The sequence below is a fragment of the Lactuca saligna genome, chromosome 5 (assembly GCF_052625555.1).
Source record: "Lactuca saligna cultivar CGN05327 chromosome 5, ASM5262555v1, whole genome shotgun sequence".
Classification (NCBI taxonomy): Eukaryota; Viridiplantae; Streptophyta; class Magnoliopsida; order Asterales; family Asteraceae; genus Lactuca; species Lactuca saligna.
This window is the reverse complement of record NC_136421.1, coordinates 282,937,575-282,954,334: the sequence shown is the minus strand read 5'-3', so window position 1 is coordinate 282,954,334 and position 16,760 is coordinate 282,937,575. Positions and strand designations below refer to the sequence as shown.

The window sequence follows — 16,760 nt, the reverse complement described above, 5'->3', positions numbered from 1 at the left end:
GAACAAAACCTTGCTCCCACTCCTGTGCCCTCACCATACACCACCAGTTCTCCGCCACTTAGGGTTCAAACTACCACTCGCTGTCCCTCACAGTTAATCATAGCACCAAACCAACTAAGCTAATCCATCCCTACGATCACACATACTTCCCCCATGGGGATAGGAAACAAATCTATTGGGAAGGATACCCCAAAAATCTCCAACTCGTATCCCGGGTAGACCAAAGAAGCAGAAACCCTGTGTTCATTGGCGATCAAAACTCGCACCGGACACTCAAGCTCATTTACCGACACCCTGAATTCTCTACTAAAAGCCTAAGATACAAATGACCGAGTCACCCCTGAGTCAAATAGAACCAAAGCAGGCAAAGAGTTTACTAGAAATGTACCTAACCATAGCTACAACTGATAAGCATACCACAGATATTATAACTGAAATAGAAAATAAAAACATACCAGCAACCACATCCGGTGCTGCCTTGGCCTCCTCGTCCATAAGCTGGAAGGCTCGACCCTGAGCCTTCGGAGGCTCCACCTTGACTAGCCTCCCATCCCCAATCCTCAAATTAGCCGATGCGTATCCCTACGCCGGCTTGATGGCGAGCTGCGGACCATTGGTCTTCACGTGACCAACATGATGATAATGGTAACAAATCCTCATATATGTTGGAGGGGTGGACTAGCGATAGTCCCTGACATAGTTCCCCTCCTTGCCACATTTGTGGAAACCACCTCCTGCTCGACAAACCCCAGAATGACCCCTGCCACGCTTTCCATAAATGCGGATCTGCTGACCCCCGGTCCAAGTATCAGCGGTCTTGGACCGCTTAGGTGCTGGTTGAGACTGTGTCGGAACCTAACGCTGCTCCGTCAAATGCAGCTCTATCTCTAACCCACGCCGCCTCGCGGCTTCCTAAAGATCCAGAAGCGTCTCACAATGTTGCGTAGCAACAAACTATCAAATACTCGTCTTGAGCATACTCTGATAACGAGTCATCTGAGACTGATCTGAAGCAAACTTCAGGCAAAACATAGCCCTCTCTGTGAACATACGATTGATCTCCATCACTGACTCCCCATCATGCCTCAATATCAAAAACCCCTAAGCATGCCGCTCCCGCTCAACACATGGAAGGTAGCGTGTGCGGAACATATCGCAGAACTGCTCCCAAGTAATAGCAGCTTGCTGATCATCAATGTACGACCCTGTCATCAATCTCCACCAATCCTTTTCCCTAAGCCTCAATAGGTTCAGGGCACACCTGACCTTCTAGTCAGCAGGATATGAACACGTGAAGAAATAACCCTCCACGTCAGATAACCACCTCAAAGCCCTGATCGGATCCTGCATACCATCAAACATCGGGGGCGTCGTGTTATCGAAGTCCTGATACTGGAAAGCTCTAACAGCTCCTCCTCCAACCTCTGCCGCGGTTACAGCCGATGTGGCTGCATCAGCATTTGTCTCTGCTAGAGCTACGTACCGCTCATCAAAGTACTCAACCATCACGGTCTTAACCGACCCAAACATCTCTGGCAGCTACGCTCGGAATGCCACAACAATCTCATCGTGTAGAATCTCCCGGATCCTGGCATCCAACTTCTCTGTCCCTATCTGTACCACGGGCTCAGGTGCTATCAACACCTCCGACCCTCCTTCTCCCGGTCCCGATTTCGATCCTGACCTTCAACCGGACCCAGTAGCAAAACATCTCGTCACGACCATACTGAAAAATATAACCAAGACATCAGATAAATGACACAATATCGGGAGACCAATTCCCACAATCCCTAGGGTTTGTGACTTCCTTGCTACGTGTGTGGGTCCTGTGCTTTCAGTACTACAGGCCTATACTACCTTCCACACCTACACATATTTGTCTCAAGTATCATCACAACGCCCTAACACTATCATCAACATAATATGCGCTCACCTTCACTCCTGGGGGGAATATCGACTATCTCGCAACTGGTCTTGCAGCTTCTCACAACTCGCACATCCATGAAACTTTCACCAACCCTGCATAACTAGTGTCTGCTAGCGACACATAACGTTGGACCCAATCGACTTTCGAATATCCAATCCTACACTAAGTTCTAACCATACATTCTCACGATATAAGAACTTGATTATACACAGCCGTGATGCATACACTAAACATCTACAGTTATGATCTCAATTCCATATACAAGAAACCCTAGGCTAGCAGACATCATATAATTAGGCAAATCTTATCATGCGATTCCTGAAGACTCCTAGCCTAGCACTAGCATGTTGTTATATCATATCATAATATCAAATAATAGTATGGTATTTTGGGGTTTACTTACAGACTTCGGCTGATCGTACCCTCTACATCCTCCATCCTTAATTTGAAAACCATTTTAATATTTATTCCGAAAATTCCCTTGATTTGAGACTGGATTCACACGAGTGTTCCTCCAATTCACTCAAACCAAGGCTTTGATACCAACTTGTAACATCCAAAAAAATTTACGCCAAATTTAAACTTTTTCAATCATAGATAAAACCAAATAGTATTTGTTTACAAAATGTTTTCAAATCATTATCAATTAGAGTGTCCCAATAACTAGATCAAAAGGATGAGGAGCGTACGGTCATGGCTTCGCCTTGCCATGATCTCCTGAAGTACCTAAAATAATAAACTGAAATTGTAAGCCCAAGGTCTTAGTGAGCTACCCCCACAATACCAACACCACACCGATAATACCATATCAATAACAGACAATCAACAACATGCACAATGGGCCATCGACCTGATTGGACTGCCCTGCACAGCCTACAGTCTAACTGAAGCTGTCTCCAGCCTTCGGCATCACTAGACCGCCACGTGGGCCTGCAGTCTCCCCAGACCGCTAATAGGGTGTGTTGGCCTTCAGCACAAAGCAGGACCGCCTCAACCCAAACAACAAGCAAATAACCATCTGCGCATAACTAGCATGTACTGGCATATATAAATACATACATATCTATCTCACTGATCATCAATCACAATAATCTCTCATAACTAGAGCATCGACCTAGTAGGTCACTATTATACCAATCCCTACGGATCATAAGAGCATAACATACTCTCTACCCTAATTATGATATAACAGATCACAACCATAAGTAGCATACCAAAACAATAACAACTAAAGGGTTGGCCTTGGTGCCTTAGACCCTATTGATATAGTGAGGATAACTCACCTTGCAGATGTCGACTCGGTAGATGAAGTCCAACTGTCGGATCACTGACAAAACTCCACCACTATTACCATAATATAATTATATCCATAAGTTCCCAACCTTTCAAGGTATCCCAAAAGCCACTAATCAAACCCTGTTCAAAATCAAGGTCATCAGTGAGGGTCAACAGTCTATGTTGACCCTAACTCACCGAGTATCCTCGGCTACTCGCCGAGTTGCTTGAAGTACTTGCCCACTTGCCGAGTCACGGAGTGACTCGTCGAGTTCCTTTGGTTTACGAATGAACTCTAAGGCCACTCATCAAGTTTCCTTCTTGCAGCTCGATGGTTACACACACATACATAAATTGGGGAAAACTCATCCGACTCGTCGAGTGGTTCATACCACTCGTTGAGTTCCCTGTCAATCTTCATCGAACTCACCGAGTTGTTCATCTAACTTGTCAAGTCCAGGTTTATCTTCATATGACTTGCCGAGTCGACCTTGCGACTCGTCAAGCGCCTTCAGTCCATAAGCCATACAAAATCTTTTAAAGCCATGCAGTGGCTCCAAATTACAGATCCAAGCTTCTAAGGCATGCATTTCACGTAAAGTTGGAAACTTTACGTGCATGCATGGCTACAAAGGCTCTAAATGACAAATCCAAGCCTACAATGGGGTTTCATACTCAAGGAAGGTTTCATACAGGCCAAGTCCATAGCTTTCTGACTCTAGAACCAAGAAAGGTCCAGATATGAAGTTACAACTTCAGATCTAACTCATACTCCACATTATCATCTCAACTATGGCATAAAAGCCCTAAATCTCAACCACATGAGGTCTAGGAGGAAAATGAAGTAAAGGTGGCGACTTGATACCTTCAAATGATGCCAACTGAGGTAGATTTCCGATTCCCACACCTTCCTTGCTTCTAATCTCTTGTCCTCCAAGCTCTTCCTTCCCAAAACTCCTCTCTAAAGCTCAAGACACACAAGGATGAACACCACACGAATTAGGGTTTCACAATGGACTGCAAAGAGGCTAAAGGGGGGCTTATGCTTCTTTAAATAGGGTGCAAAACCCTGGGATTTAAGGTTTCATTTGCCAACTCCTACTCGTCGAATCCCTTATGGACTCGGCGAGTAGGCCACTAAATACGTGATCCCACTTCGCTGCTACTTGACGAGTAGGGAAACAAACTCGTCGAGTATGTCTCAAAACCAAATAACTTTTATTTAAACCCATACCTGGGAATTGGGACGTTACACTTTCCACATTATGATATCTACCAACTCTTTCAAAATGTTTTTTTATCTGATACTTGCGCTCTCGATAAGATCTTTGCATATCTGATTGGATACCCGCTCGAAGGGGTTCCCACAAGTTTGTGCCCCGATACCTATTAATATCAAAATAAGTCTGCCAAAGGAAAAATATATTTGATTAGTAAAAAAATATTTAATAAGTGTAAAATTCAATACATATAAAATATATTGTATACTCTAGCTCGGGATATAAATCATCTTTATACTTGGTAGGAACACGACGCCAAGTATGATAATGCAATGGTACCTGTGATCCTACCAGATTTGAGATCAATTTGACAAACATTTGCACGTTGTCCCTTATAAATCGATACGTCCGCCCAGAGATATCAGTTTTCAAATCCAAAGGCCTAAACTTGTTTTTTTTTTCATACTCATCCCTTATTAGTAACGTTTGTTCTTAATGACAAACATTTTAACTTAAAAATTAGATTGTATACATACATAGTTAAATTGTATGACTTTTTGTTTGAGAAAAAAACGGATGGAATATATATATATATATATATATATATATATATATATATATATATTTTTTCAATTACAGCATTGTACTTTTTATATATATACATTTTACTTTATTTCAATTACAGAAAAAAACTGTTATCGATCATCATTAGATTGTATTTATAGTATATATACATTTATTTTTTTCAATTACAGCATTGTACTTCTAATATTATTTTGTTTTTTTTATAGCACCATACTTTTAATAACAACGTGGTTTTATTATTTTGTTTTATGTTATAACTTTTAAATAGAAATGAAAATAAAATACTTTCATAAACGATATAAAAAAGTATGTTGCTATTAATAACTTTTGTATACATACATAGTTAAATTGTATGACTTTTTGTTTGAGAAAAAAACAGACGGAATATTATTTTGTTTTTTTTTCCAATTACATCATTGTACTTTTGTTCACTTAAGCTAATAAACTAAACAAATAACACAACCATACATATTTTATATTTTATACATAAAATTTCATACCAACCTAAACAAATATCATAATCATACATATACCAAACAAACAAACAAATTTGAATTTCATACAATTTCAATTTCGTATAAACCCAAACAAACAAACAATATACATATACAAAACAAAAAACAGCAATCACACATATACCAAACAAACAACACAATCACACGTATACCAACCAAACAACACAATTCTATAATCAAAAGAGCATCAATTTCAATTTCATGAAAACTTATGCATATATATAATTTCAATTTCAAAAAAAAAAAAAAAAAAAAAAAAAAAAAAACTAACTGTGTTTGTTCTTCTAGCTGTGATGGGGACTCCCCTTGTCAAAATCAATGGTGATCCTTCGTGGTGGCTGGTGGTCACCGGATATAAAAAAAAACAAAAAAAAAACGCGATCGTTCAAAATCGATGTTGTTTTCTTGCAATAAAATACAAAGGGTGGTGAAGGAGATAACCTGGAACGATGGGCGCCGATGCACAACGCGGTGGTGAAGCTTCAGGCGGCGACTGTGGAACGGTGGTGCTTCACCACTAGTGAAAACCTGTAAACACAAAAAAAAAAAAAAAACTCAAATTTAAGCTAAAAATCATTAGCACACATCAATATTCAATGAAATAGGAGTAGAAAAGGTTTACCTGGGGCTAATCGCCGGCTGGTTGACGTTGGAATCGGATTTTCGTCGAAGAGAAAGAGATGGTTGGGTTGCTGTGCAAATGAACGAAGGTTGTGCCATTTTTTAGGGTAAACCCATATGTCGACGACATGTCGTCGGTATAGGGTCAAATAAACGATTTCATTCCAATTATTTGCTGAAACAAAAAAACAATTAAAAATTAAAACCTATGGCGACGACCTATCGTCGGGATAGACCTGGGATGCGGATCGCCATACGTGTCATGCCGACGACTAGTCGTCGGTATAGCATACACAAAACAACGTCGTTTTGTTTTTCTAGCGTATGGATTAAAAATAAATGGAAAATATATTTTTTGATACGACATGTCGTCGGTATAGAATTTCAGAAGACCGTCAATACTTTTGTCGTTCCCGCCAGACTTTTGCCGACGAATTGTCGTTGGAATAGAGGTCCTAATCAAATTAAATTGGTCAAAGTTCGCAAAAGGTGTGGCGACGACATGTCGTCGGGATAGGGGTACTTGTAGCGATGACACTTGTCGTCGGCCTAAGTGTCGTCTACATAGGTCGATATCCTTGTAGTGTATTTTTGTGTCGGTTTAGGATATGTACCTTATAAATATATATAGTGTAGGTTAAAACATTTAAGATTGTAACATTAAATATGTTGAAAGAATAAGAATTTGAGTTACGAAAAAAAAAAAAAAAAAAGTAGTAGTTTGGGAGGTAGACATGTAAGAGGAAAGTAGGATTAAAGAGGAAGTGAACGAGTGAGAAGATATTAATGAAAAGAATAAAAAATAAAAATATATTTTGTTTGAGGCGACTAATTAGTGGCTTCCGATTGGTTTTGGTTTTGGGAAAGCTCAATTTACCAAAAGAGTAAAATAAATTGAATATAAATACATTTGTCATGTTCATATCATTTTCATCTTGAAAATTTCGTCATGTTAGGAAAATAAATTAAATATAAATACATTGGTCATGTTCATATCATCATTATAAAGGATATTGTTCTATATAATCAAAATTTATTAAAAGTAGGGTAACAATTAATTTGGTCATGTTCATATCATTCTATCAAAAATTGTTACCCTACTTTTAATAAATTTTGATTATACAGAACAATAACACACTCTCCAATCTATTTCTAAGCTAGAGTACTCCTTATTACTTAAATCTTCAAACATTTTTTTTTAAAACACAACAGACAAACTAATTTACTTCTAATTATCACCATTTATGTTTCAAACTAGATTTAAACCAATAGCCTATTAATTAAAAAAATCACTCGTTAGGGACCCTTTGGTTAAACCTTCTACCACTTGGGCAGAAGAAAACCACTTCAACACCATATACCATATACCGCTCGACAACAAGAACGGTTATTTATTTTAATCAATGTTGATGACACCACTAAGTCATAGTTATCGAGCTATATGAGCTATGAACGATTCCAGCTCCACCCGAGCGTCGCCTCCATCTCTCACCGAGTTTCTAACTCGACGGCCTACAACCACCGCCCTCTTCCTCATCTCCTGCCCTTCCGTCGAACCCATCAATCTCATCACCGCCTTCTCCACCGCCGCTGCTGGCACAACCTGCGCTTGCCGTGAGGACCATTCTTTCACCAGGAAACCTACTTTAAGAATCTTGGTTACCAAAACGGCGTTGTTTGGTTGGTCGGAGTGTAAAGGCCATGCAGCTATTGGGACACCCATAGAAATGCTTTCCATGCACGAGTTCCAACCACAGTGACTCATGAATCCACCGATAGATGGGTGAGCCAAGATCTCTAACTGGGGTGCCCATTCTCTAACCACCATGCCTCTATCTTTAACTCGATCTTCATACCCTTCTGGAAGTTCCAAGCGACGTTTAATTTCATCGTTGAACTCATAATGAAGATCTCCTATATCTGCATCTCGTAACACCCATATGAACTTTACGTTGCTCCTTTCTAACCCGGTTGCAATCTCGAGAACTTGTTCATGGGAGAATGAAACGGTTGTACCGAAAGAAACGAAGATCACGGTGTTCGATGCTTGTTTGTCAAGCCATTTGAGGCATCTGTCGACGTGGACTGGACCACCATCTTTTTTCGTGACTACTGTTGACCTTTTTATGTCCACAGGATTAAAGGGTCCAAGAGCCCAAAGTAACTTGTTTCGATTTCTTGCCTCTGTTTCAAGTAGGTCCAGAATTGGTTGCTCCACGACTTTACACGTGTTGTAGATGCGGCCTGAGCTTAGTTTTGTATACTCGTGTTGTAGTGAAATGAATTTATTGAACTCGGAAGTGAAGCAACCCTCGAATGAGAGGAGGTCTTTTGTAAGATCCTCTGGTTCGACTAACTCCTGGATTTGTTCTCTAACTTTCTTGGAAGTGTATAAAGCAATAGCGAATGCTGATACTGTATGAAAAGTATATGATTCAGCGTTTGGAAGAGAAACGAAGTCTTGAACGACAGAACCCATTAGAGAATCATGGATAACAACGAGACGGTGGGTGGTTGGGGAGAGTTTACGGAGGAGGGAGGCTACGGGGTGGCGGAGTTGGGTGGCGGCTTCGCATAAAGGCTGGAGATGAGAAGGGAAGTTGTTGGTGGAGTTGGGGTTGTGAGGAGGACGAAGAGAAGAGGAGGGAGGGATAGGGAAGTCGTGGAAGTGAATGGTGGAGATGGTGTGGGGGTTCCATCCCTGGATCCGGAGCTTGGCTTGGCGGCCGTGGGTGGTGGTGCAGACGAAGTGGACTGGGATGTTGTTGGTGGCGATAAGACGAGAGAGGTGGAGGAGCTGGTTTAGGTGGCCTTGTAATGGTAGTGGAACCATCACTACGACCACCTTATTCAGGTCAGCAGCCATTGTAGGTGTTACCATGGATATTGAGAGCTTCGTCTTTAGATGTGTGTATTATATTGGCGGTTTTTAAATGGAGAAAGATAGTATTTATTTGAGGGAAAATGACTTAAAAGCCCAACAAAGTTTTCAAACCGTTTAAAAAATCCCAATCATGTTTTGTCTATTAAAAAAACCCAAGAAACTTAACATTTTATCTAAAAAGTCCAACTAAGTTACACCTTCTCGAAAGTCAAATAAGAGAAACAGATGACGTGGCTTATTACCGTATCGGAAAAATGACTTGTTAGACCAACGAAGTTTCCAAAACGTTTAAAAAACTCCAATCATGTTTTGACTGTTCAAAAAAAACCCAACGAACTTAAACAAAACAAAATTGAAATTTTCTGAACGGTTTGAAACTTTGTTGGACTTTTTAGACAAAAGGTTAAGTTCGTTGGGTTTTTTTGAACATGCAAAACATGATTGGAGTTTTTTGAATGGTTTGGAAACTTCGTTGGGCTTTTAAGTCATTTTCCCTTTATTTGACAAGTTTCCTTCCTATCAGGGAGAACAATAATTGATAGATGAATTTCACATGTGTCAACTGAATATAATAAGAATTGACCAACCATAACATCTAGAATAGCATGCATAAAATTTTAATACTAATATAAATAGGTGGTATATATTATTTTTATAATAACGATGCTGAAACACTGTATGTTTGTCAACTATTAAATTGCTTGATGTTTATTTATTTATTTATTTTTTGGTGTTGTGACTGAATGCCGTTAAGAATGTCTTTTTAAAATAACGAAGAAATTGAATAACTATGGCGGAACTATATCTTTACGAAGATTAGTCGCGGGGTGAAATCTGTAAGTTAATTCTAATTTTTATTTTCGATTAAAAAACCCTCATTTTTTGTTATTTTATATTAAATTTTCAAAAATACCTTTATTATGTACAAAACTCAATTACTCAAAAGAAATGGATGAGTAAACCAATCTTTCTAAAAACTTTCATCACTTAAGATTGCGTGACCATTTGAGATTATTAGACCAAAACGTCATGTATAGCGGAAGAAAACAAGCCTCACCGAACTAGATATGAACTATACATAAGAATTATATAATGATGAGAAGACAAGACAACATATATATTCTAAAAAAGGATATCAAATTTTTTTTTATATTGCAGATTTTACTCAGATTTTGGAACCACGGTGCTAGATGCCGATTCTAATATCATCAAAGATATATCTTGAGTTTATGGTTTACTCTCCAAATAGCCTTTATAGAGAGAGGCTATATTAGGATATATATATACAAAGACATATATAACCATATCACACCAATAGGAGATATATTAGCACTTACAAAATCGTATTTAGTTACCAAAACTTATTTCCTAAAGTTTCTTGTAACGGAATTCTCAACAATATAATTTTTAATATTCAACACCTTAACACAACTAAGGTTCAATGTTCAATAAACATACTTCCTTGGTACCTTGACAAGTTCAACATGTAGACCTCTTAAGTAAATGGAAATTTAGATAGTAACAATATCACACTTTTCTTCATAGAGAAGAGAATTTGCATGTTCTCAAATATAAGACCAAAAAAACATAAATATTGAGTTGTAGATATGTTAGTTGGTTCCCTATGTTGTTTAAAAATCCATATATCCCTCCTCTTAAACCATATACTAAAATTGAGGAGCATTCCGAACATGACAAATCTCTTGTCAAAAAAAATCAACCAATTTATCGATAAATTTTGCGTTGTTACTCCAAAACGAAGGCGGAAAGTGGTCTAGTATAAGAAGCTTACATACACTTTTATTGAGTTGTGAAACATGCAATAAACCATGTATTTTGAAATACGTAGGGAATTTGAACTTATATTCAACATTCCTAACAATTGTAGAAATTTGAAAAGAACCATAATACTTGCTTACGAACGCCTGATTCATCATTAATTTATGTAACAATCGGTTCCATGATATTTATTATTTTGACCCTTATTATTAATTTAATTTGAAAATTTGGTCCCAAGGGGGTAAAAGTGAAACTTTTGGGAAGGAAGGAGTACAATGGGCGTGCTCCTAGTACATTGGGTGTATGTTGTTCAGGGACAAATCCTAATTTTAGGGTTTGGACCCTATTTAAGCATCATTATGGAGCTTCATGGTGCCCCATCACCAACCTCTTTACCATAGAAGATAACCCACGAAACCCTAGCCTTCTTTGGAGTGTTCTTGAGCTTTGAAGTGATTTTGTAGCACTTATGGGTGGTTCTTGGTGAAGAAGAAAGTTCCTTGAAGAAGAAGTGGTGCATTCAAGCTTTGGATCCAGATTCTACACCTTCTTGTGCATCCTTATAAGGTATTGATATTTGCATAATTAGTCATATGTTTAGCATATATTTTTATTCATTTTTAGCTATTATGTGCATAATGTGGACAAAAGGTACTTAATAATGCTTTAATTGTGTTTTCAGTCCAAAAGACATGCTTAGAAGTAAAAAAGAATAAGGAGAAGCAATTAGAGACCAAAGAATGAAGGAAAAGGAAAAACCCACACCTACTCGGCAAGTCCACGCACCAACTCGGCGAGTTCATAAGAATGTTCTCGAAGAAAAGTCAAAAATCCTTGTGTTAGTCCCAAAAACTATGGATCCAATTCAGTAATCAATGAAGCAAATAGCAATCAAAATTAAGTGTAAAAGGAGTAGAAGAGAGATAACATCAAGCATGCACACATCTATATCATAAATGTGAAGTACACCTTGAGAAGTACACACACTGTACTGTCCAGCAACAAGTACAATCTGGCACAAATCAGCTCCTATAAATAGTATCCCCACCAGCACACGAGTGTGCAGCCATACACGCGTGTGCGACCGCACACACTGTATGCGGCCGCACACACGTGTGAGGCTGCACACATAAATCAAGTTTAACCAAAACACTGCATTACATACACTTTCACCCTAATCAGATCTATACAAAATTGATGCCTAGCTCAAACCACAATATTATAGACTATAACTGTATATGTATTTTATATCTACGATAATGTTGGGGTAAAACATGGGTAGATGTAATAGATGGAGTATGAGTTGGATGATGTGTTGAGAGGTGAAATAGAACGTGAGGTGAGGGTGAGAGGTGGACGATGTGAGAAACCTTTTTCCCAAATGATGGCCCCGTCATTCAGCAGAGTATGGATGACAACCACTGGCTATTCTAAACAGTCCAGTGGAACATTAGCAGGCTCGCAACCTGTAGGTGTTGTAAACGATGAGTTCACCGGTGTACTCTAAAAACTAATTGACATGTATTGCGAGTGGATACTGTCGATAAACGAAATAGCCCTGGCAGCTATGGATTTAGTGACCGTTGAGCAAACCTTGGCAGCTATGGACTTAGTGCCCGTTGAGTAAACCCTGACAGTTATGGACTTAGTGCCCGTTGAGTAAACCCTGGCAACGATGGATTTCGTTCCGATTCCTTAGGATGATCCTTAGGAATGAATGAACGAGAAGTAGTTGATTCTTAGGGTAGACCCTTAAGAGTTAAGAAGATAATGATGATGGGTAATTGGGTTAACTGTTTGACAATTAACATAATAATTATATTATTGTGGGTTGAAAACCCTATGTACTCATCAGGTTTCCCAACCTGACCCACTCAGCTTATTTATATCACAGGTGTTAATATGAAGTCACATTACACTGAGAGATTAAGAAGATTTAAATCACTAGTGATAATGAATGTAAGTTCTATTTATGCTTATGTTTCTTTATTGATAATAACATCAAAAATGTTTTAAAATGAATAAAAATATATTTCTTTAGAAATGCTTTGATAACGTATTTATCATGTTTTACTGGGAACAAATTCCGCAACATTTTTATTAAAAGGGGTACTCTGATTTTTATAAAGCATAAACAAAATTGGTCTTTTCTGGCCGTGAAAATGGGGATGTCACAGTTTAATTAGATTCATATTGGCGCCAACCGGAACGCCAAGATACTTGAATGGTAGAACACCCGTTGCACACCCCAATAGGTTAGCCTAATTTTCTATTTCTGCCTGGATGGCACCAATACCAAAAACCTTTGACTTATGAAAATTTACTTTGAGACCCAAAGAGATATGAAAGCACCTCAATATACGTGCAAGGTTCTTGAGATTAGACTACGACCATTCACCTACGAACAACGCATCGTCAGCATAGAATATGTGAGATATGCTAGGTCTATTACCTGGGATTTGAACTCCTTTGAAGAGCCCTTTTCCACAAGCCGATTTAAGAGCCACACTCAACCCCTCCATTGCAATAATATATAGGTAAGGAGATAGGGGGTCACCTTGATGAACCCCTTTTGAGATCGGAAATTCCTTCGTTGGAGATTCGTTAACTATCACTGAAGCCCTAGACGAATTCAGGTTTCCCCGAATCCACATCCACCATTTGTTCCCAAAACCCATTTGTTCAAGTACCGAATCAAGATATTGCCAATTCACCGAATCGAATGCTTTGTCAAAGTCAACTTTGAAGAAAAGGATATTTTTCCGCACTTTTTTAGCCCATGTACAAACCTCATTAATCATGAGAGGGCCATGAAGTATGCAGCGCCCTTCCACATAAGCCGACTGTTCGTCACCAATTAAACTCCTGATAACCGACTTCATTCGATTGGAAGTATCTTACTTATGATTTTGCTCAAACACCCAATAAGACTTATAGGGCGATAATCATTCAAAGATAGTGGGTCTTTGATTTTGGGAGCTAGAGTGATGAATGACGAGTTACACCTTCTTGCAAGTGAGCCACACTCCTCAAAATGCTTTACAAACTTCATCACATCATATTTGATAATGTCCCAGAAATTTTTTAGGAACTTAAAGGTAAAACCATCGGGTCCTGGGGCTTTTTCACTTCCACAGTCCCAAATCGAAGCCTTAATCTCCTCAAGACTGATATGAGATTCAATTTTAATGACATCCATCATTGAAATTATCTTAAAGATCGGGTTGATTAGTTTGGGTCTAAAAAACATGACCATCCGAGAATTTTTCCTGAAAAAATCTGAAGACTTCCTCCTTGATCTCGTTAACCTCCATATTCCACCGACCATTAATCATGAGACCATGTAGAAGATTCCTCCTATTTTTGCTGTTAATGAACCCATGGAGAAATTTACTGTTCTCGTCGCCATCGATGGTCCATTTGATTCTAGCTTTCTGTTTCAGATCCAAAGCTTTAAATCGTTCCATCTCCGTTATCCTGTTGATCCCACAAATTTCATACATAATTAGGAATTTATATAATTTGTTATGATGTTAAGAAAAAATTAAAATGTAATTTGCAGACTCAATGTAGATACAACTCGGTTCAAATGATTTTAAAAGTGGATGATACAACTCTAGTTCAAATGCTTTTAAAAAATGGATGATACAAAATGAGCAAGTATCTTCGATTCTAGTCCAATTTGTTTTGTAAGTCCTTATATTTTTTTTATTCGTTGTTCAAATGATATGGTCCAACTTGTTACACACAATGTGCTTTTCCAGACAAATAACATATTATATATTCATATGTTTATGGATATAAAGGAAGTTTTAATACCAATTATAAAAGTATATTTCTATTTCGAGAAACGATCACAATTATAATATAACAAAATTGTCCAAGATATGGAAGTCAACTTCGACATGACTGTCAGGCAGAAAGCGGTCTTTGAGTGTCTGCGGACGCCTTATGCTCAGGATTTTCTGCTAACTATCCATATTGATGATATTGGCCAGCATATGTCTCTTGTGGAGTACTGAACTATCCTTCGTTACCGCCTCATGATTCCCATATTCTCAATTGACGAGATATGCCCAGTTTGTCGCAAGGCATGTTTGGATACCTTTGGGAACATGCGGTTCATTGTAGAGAGCTCCTTGGTTTCAAGTATAGACATTATGTGGTTCGGGATGTTCTCTTTGATGCTTGTCGGCGTGCTGGTATTTCTGTGGAGAAAGAAGCGTTAGTGAACTTTTTGACGAACCCGCCGGATGGTAGGTCCACACTTAGACCGACTGACATTTTGGTATTTGGATGGATAGGAGGGAAGCATGCGTGTGTGGATCTTACTGGGGTTTCTCCTCTCGTTGGTTTGGGGAGCGGGGGTTTCACAGCTGGGCATGTCGCTTTGAAAGCCGTTGCGTGCAAAGTGGTAAAGCACGAGAATGCATGTAGAGAAAATCAACATGTGTTTGTTCCTTTTGCATTCGATACATTTGGTTTTCTCGCACCAGAGGCGGCGGAGCTCCTTAATAGAGTCCAACGGGTTATGCATTCTAATGTCATATCTCCTAGATCCACAAATATTGTTTTCAAAAGAATTGGTTTTGCCATCTAGAAAGGGCTAGCGGCGCAACTTGTTGCCCGTTTGCCTTCAATCGATATGTATTGAATGTTTATTTTATATAAATGTTAAATATAAAATTTATATAGCATAACATTTGCCGGAACTGTGAATGTAGGGGATTCATGTTAGAAAGTAAAATAAAATCAGAAATCGAATGGCATATATATGTGGTGGGGGTGGGAGTAGAATTAGAAAAATTGATACTTTGATTAAATGGTGGATTTGAGTAATAAATCACAACCAAATAAGACTTTACTTTTTTTTAGACTTGGATACATGAATAAAAAATCGAATGACATTATATTTAAAATAATGGACACAAATGCTATTATGTGTTTTGGAATTAATAAAAAAAGTAATAAATAATTTTATAGAAATTTTCCATTTGAAAAACATTTAAATAAGTAACACAAATGGTCATTGCTTAATAAAGTTATCAAAATGGTCCCTTTTAAAGTAAATGTACAAATGCTATATTGTTGATTATTGGTTTTTATAAATAAAAACAACAAAACACAAATTTTGAAAGTATAAGGCTATAATCAGGTATACCTTGAAAAGTCTACCTAATTATAGCAATGTACTTTCAAAGTTAAATGCTTTATAAAGAAAAGACAATATTTACATACAAACATCCACACATAGCCACTGGATACAAACAAATAGTAACATACATGGCCCATGTTTAATACATTTTATAGAAATGGTACCTATTAGAGTAAATGTATAGAAATGGTCCATGTTTACACGTAACAAAAAGGTCCCTTTGTACAAAATGCAAAAAAATCCTAGTTACAGATAAAAATGAAATCAAAATACATTGCTATGAATGGTAACACAAATTGTTTAATGGCAATTTTCTTGATTTTTTCATTTAAAAAATAGAAGTACATTGTTAAAAGTTTAAAGGGATGTATACATAAATTAATCGAATAACATTGTACTTTTCAAGTGATGGTGTAAACTTATAAGTACCCATTTTTCTTTTTGATTCATTCAATAAAGTACATTGCTCTTTGTGACCCATAACACTATAAACTGTAATGACAGCCGCCATGTTTGGTTTTATAATTTTATAAGTTTTCCCTTTCTTTACGAGATCTTTGATTCTGGAAAAGTTTTGATTAAAAATGCGAGATTGGTGTTTCGTACCCTGTCAAAATAACAAAGGTAATTAGATTAGACATTGAAATGATTGCTCCAACTTAAGAGAATGTAGGAATATTTGTGTAATTATATGGAATAAATAATCCAATTCTAGAAATTGTAGGAATATCTTTGCATAATAATTTGAAAGAACGAATATAGTTGACAATATGTAATTTAGAAGAAAATCAAATATTTT

General features: G+C 37.8%; 1 protein-coding gene and 1 long non-coding RNA gene across 2 annotated transcripts; both read right to left on the bottom strand.

Moving 5' to 3' along the window:
• Nucleotides 1–5,792: 5,792 nt before the first annotated feature.
• LOC145047255 (uncharacterized) lies at nucleotides 5,793–6,554 on the bottom strand. The gene is made up of 3 exons (XR_013682174.1): nucleotides 6,145–6,554; nucleotides 5,964–6,050; nucleotides 5,793–5,860 (listed from the first exon to the last, which is right to left on the bottom strand). It is a non-coding gene; the product is annotated as an uncharacterized LOC145047255 (long non-coding RNA).
• Nucleotides 6,555–7,191: 637 nt separating this feature from the next.
• LOC145048031 (zeatin O-glucosyltransferase-like) lies at nucleotides 7,192–9,073 on the bottom strand. Its single transcript, XM_078996412.1, has one exon. It carries the CDS (start codon nucleotides 9,022–9,024, stop codon nucleotides 7,573–7,575), a length of 1,452 nt encoding a protein of 483 aa, XP_078852538.1. The 5' UTR covers nucleotides 9,025–9,073; the 3' UTR covers nucleotides 7,192–7,572.
• Between the last annotated feature and the right edge of the window lie 7,687 nt (nucleotides 9,074–16,760).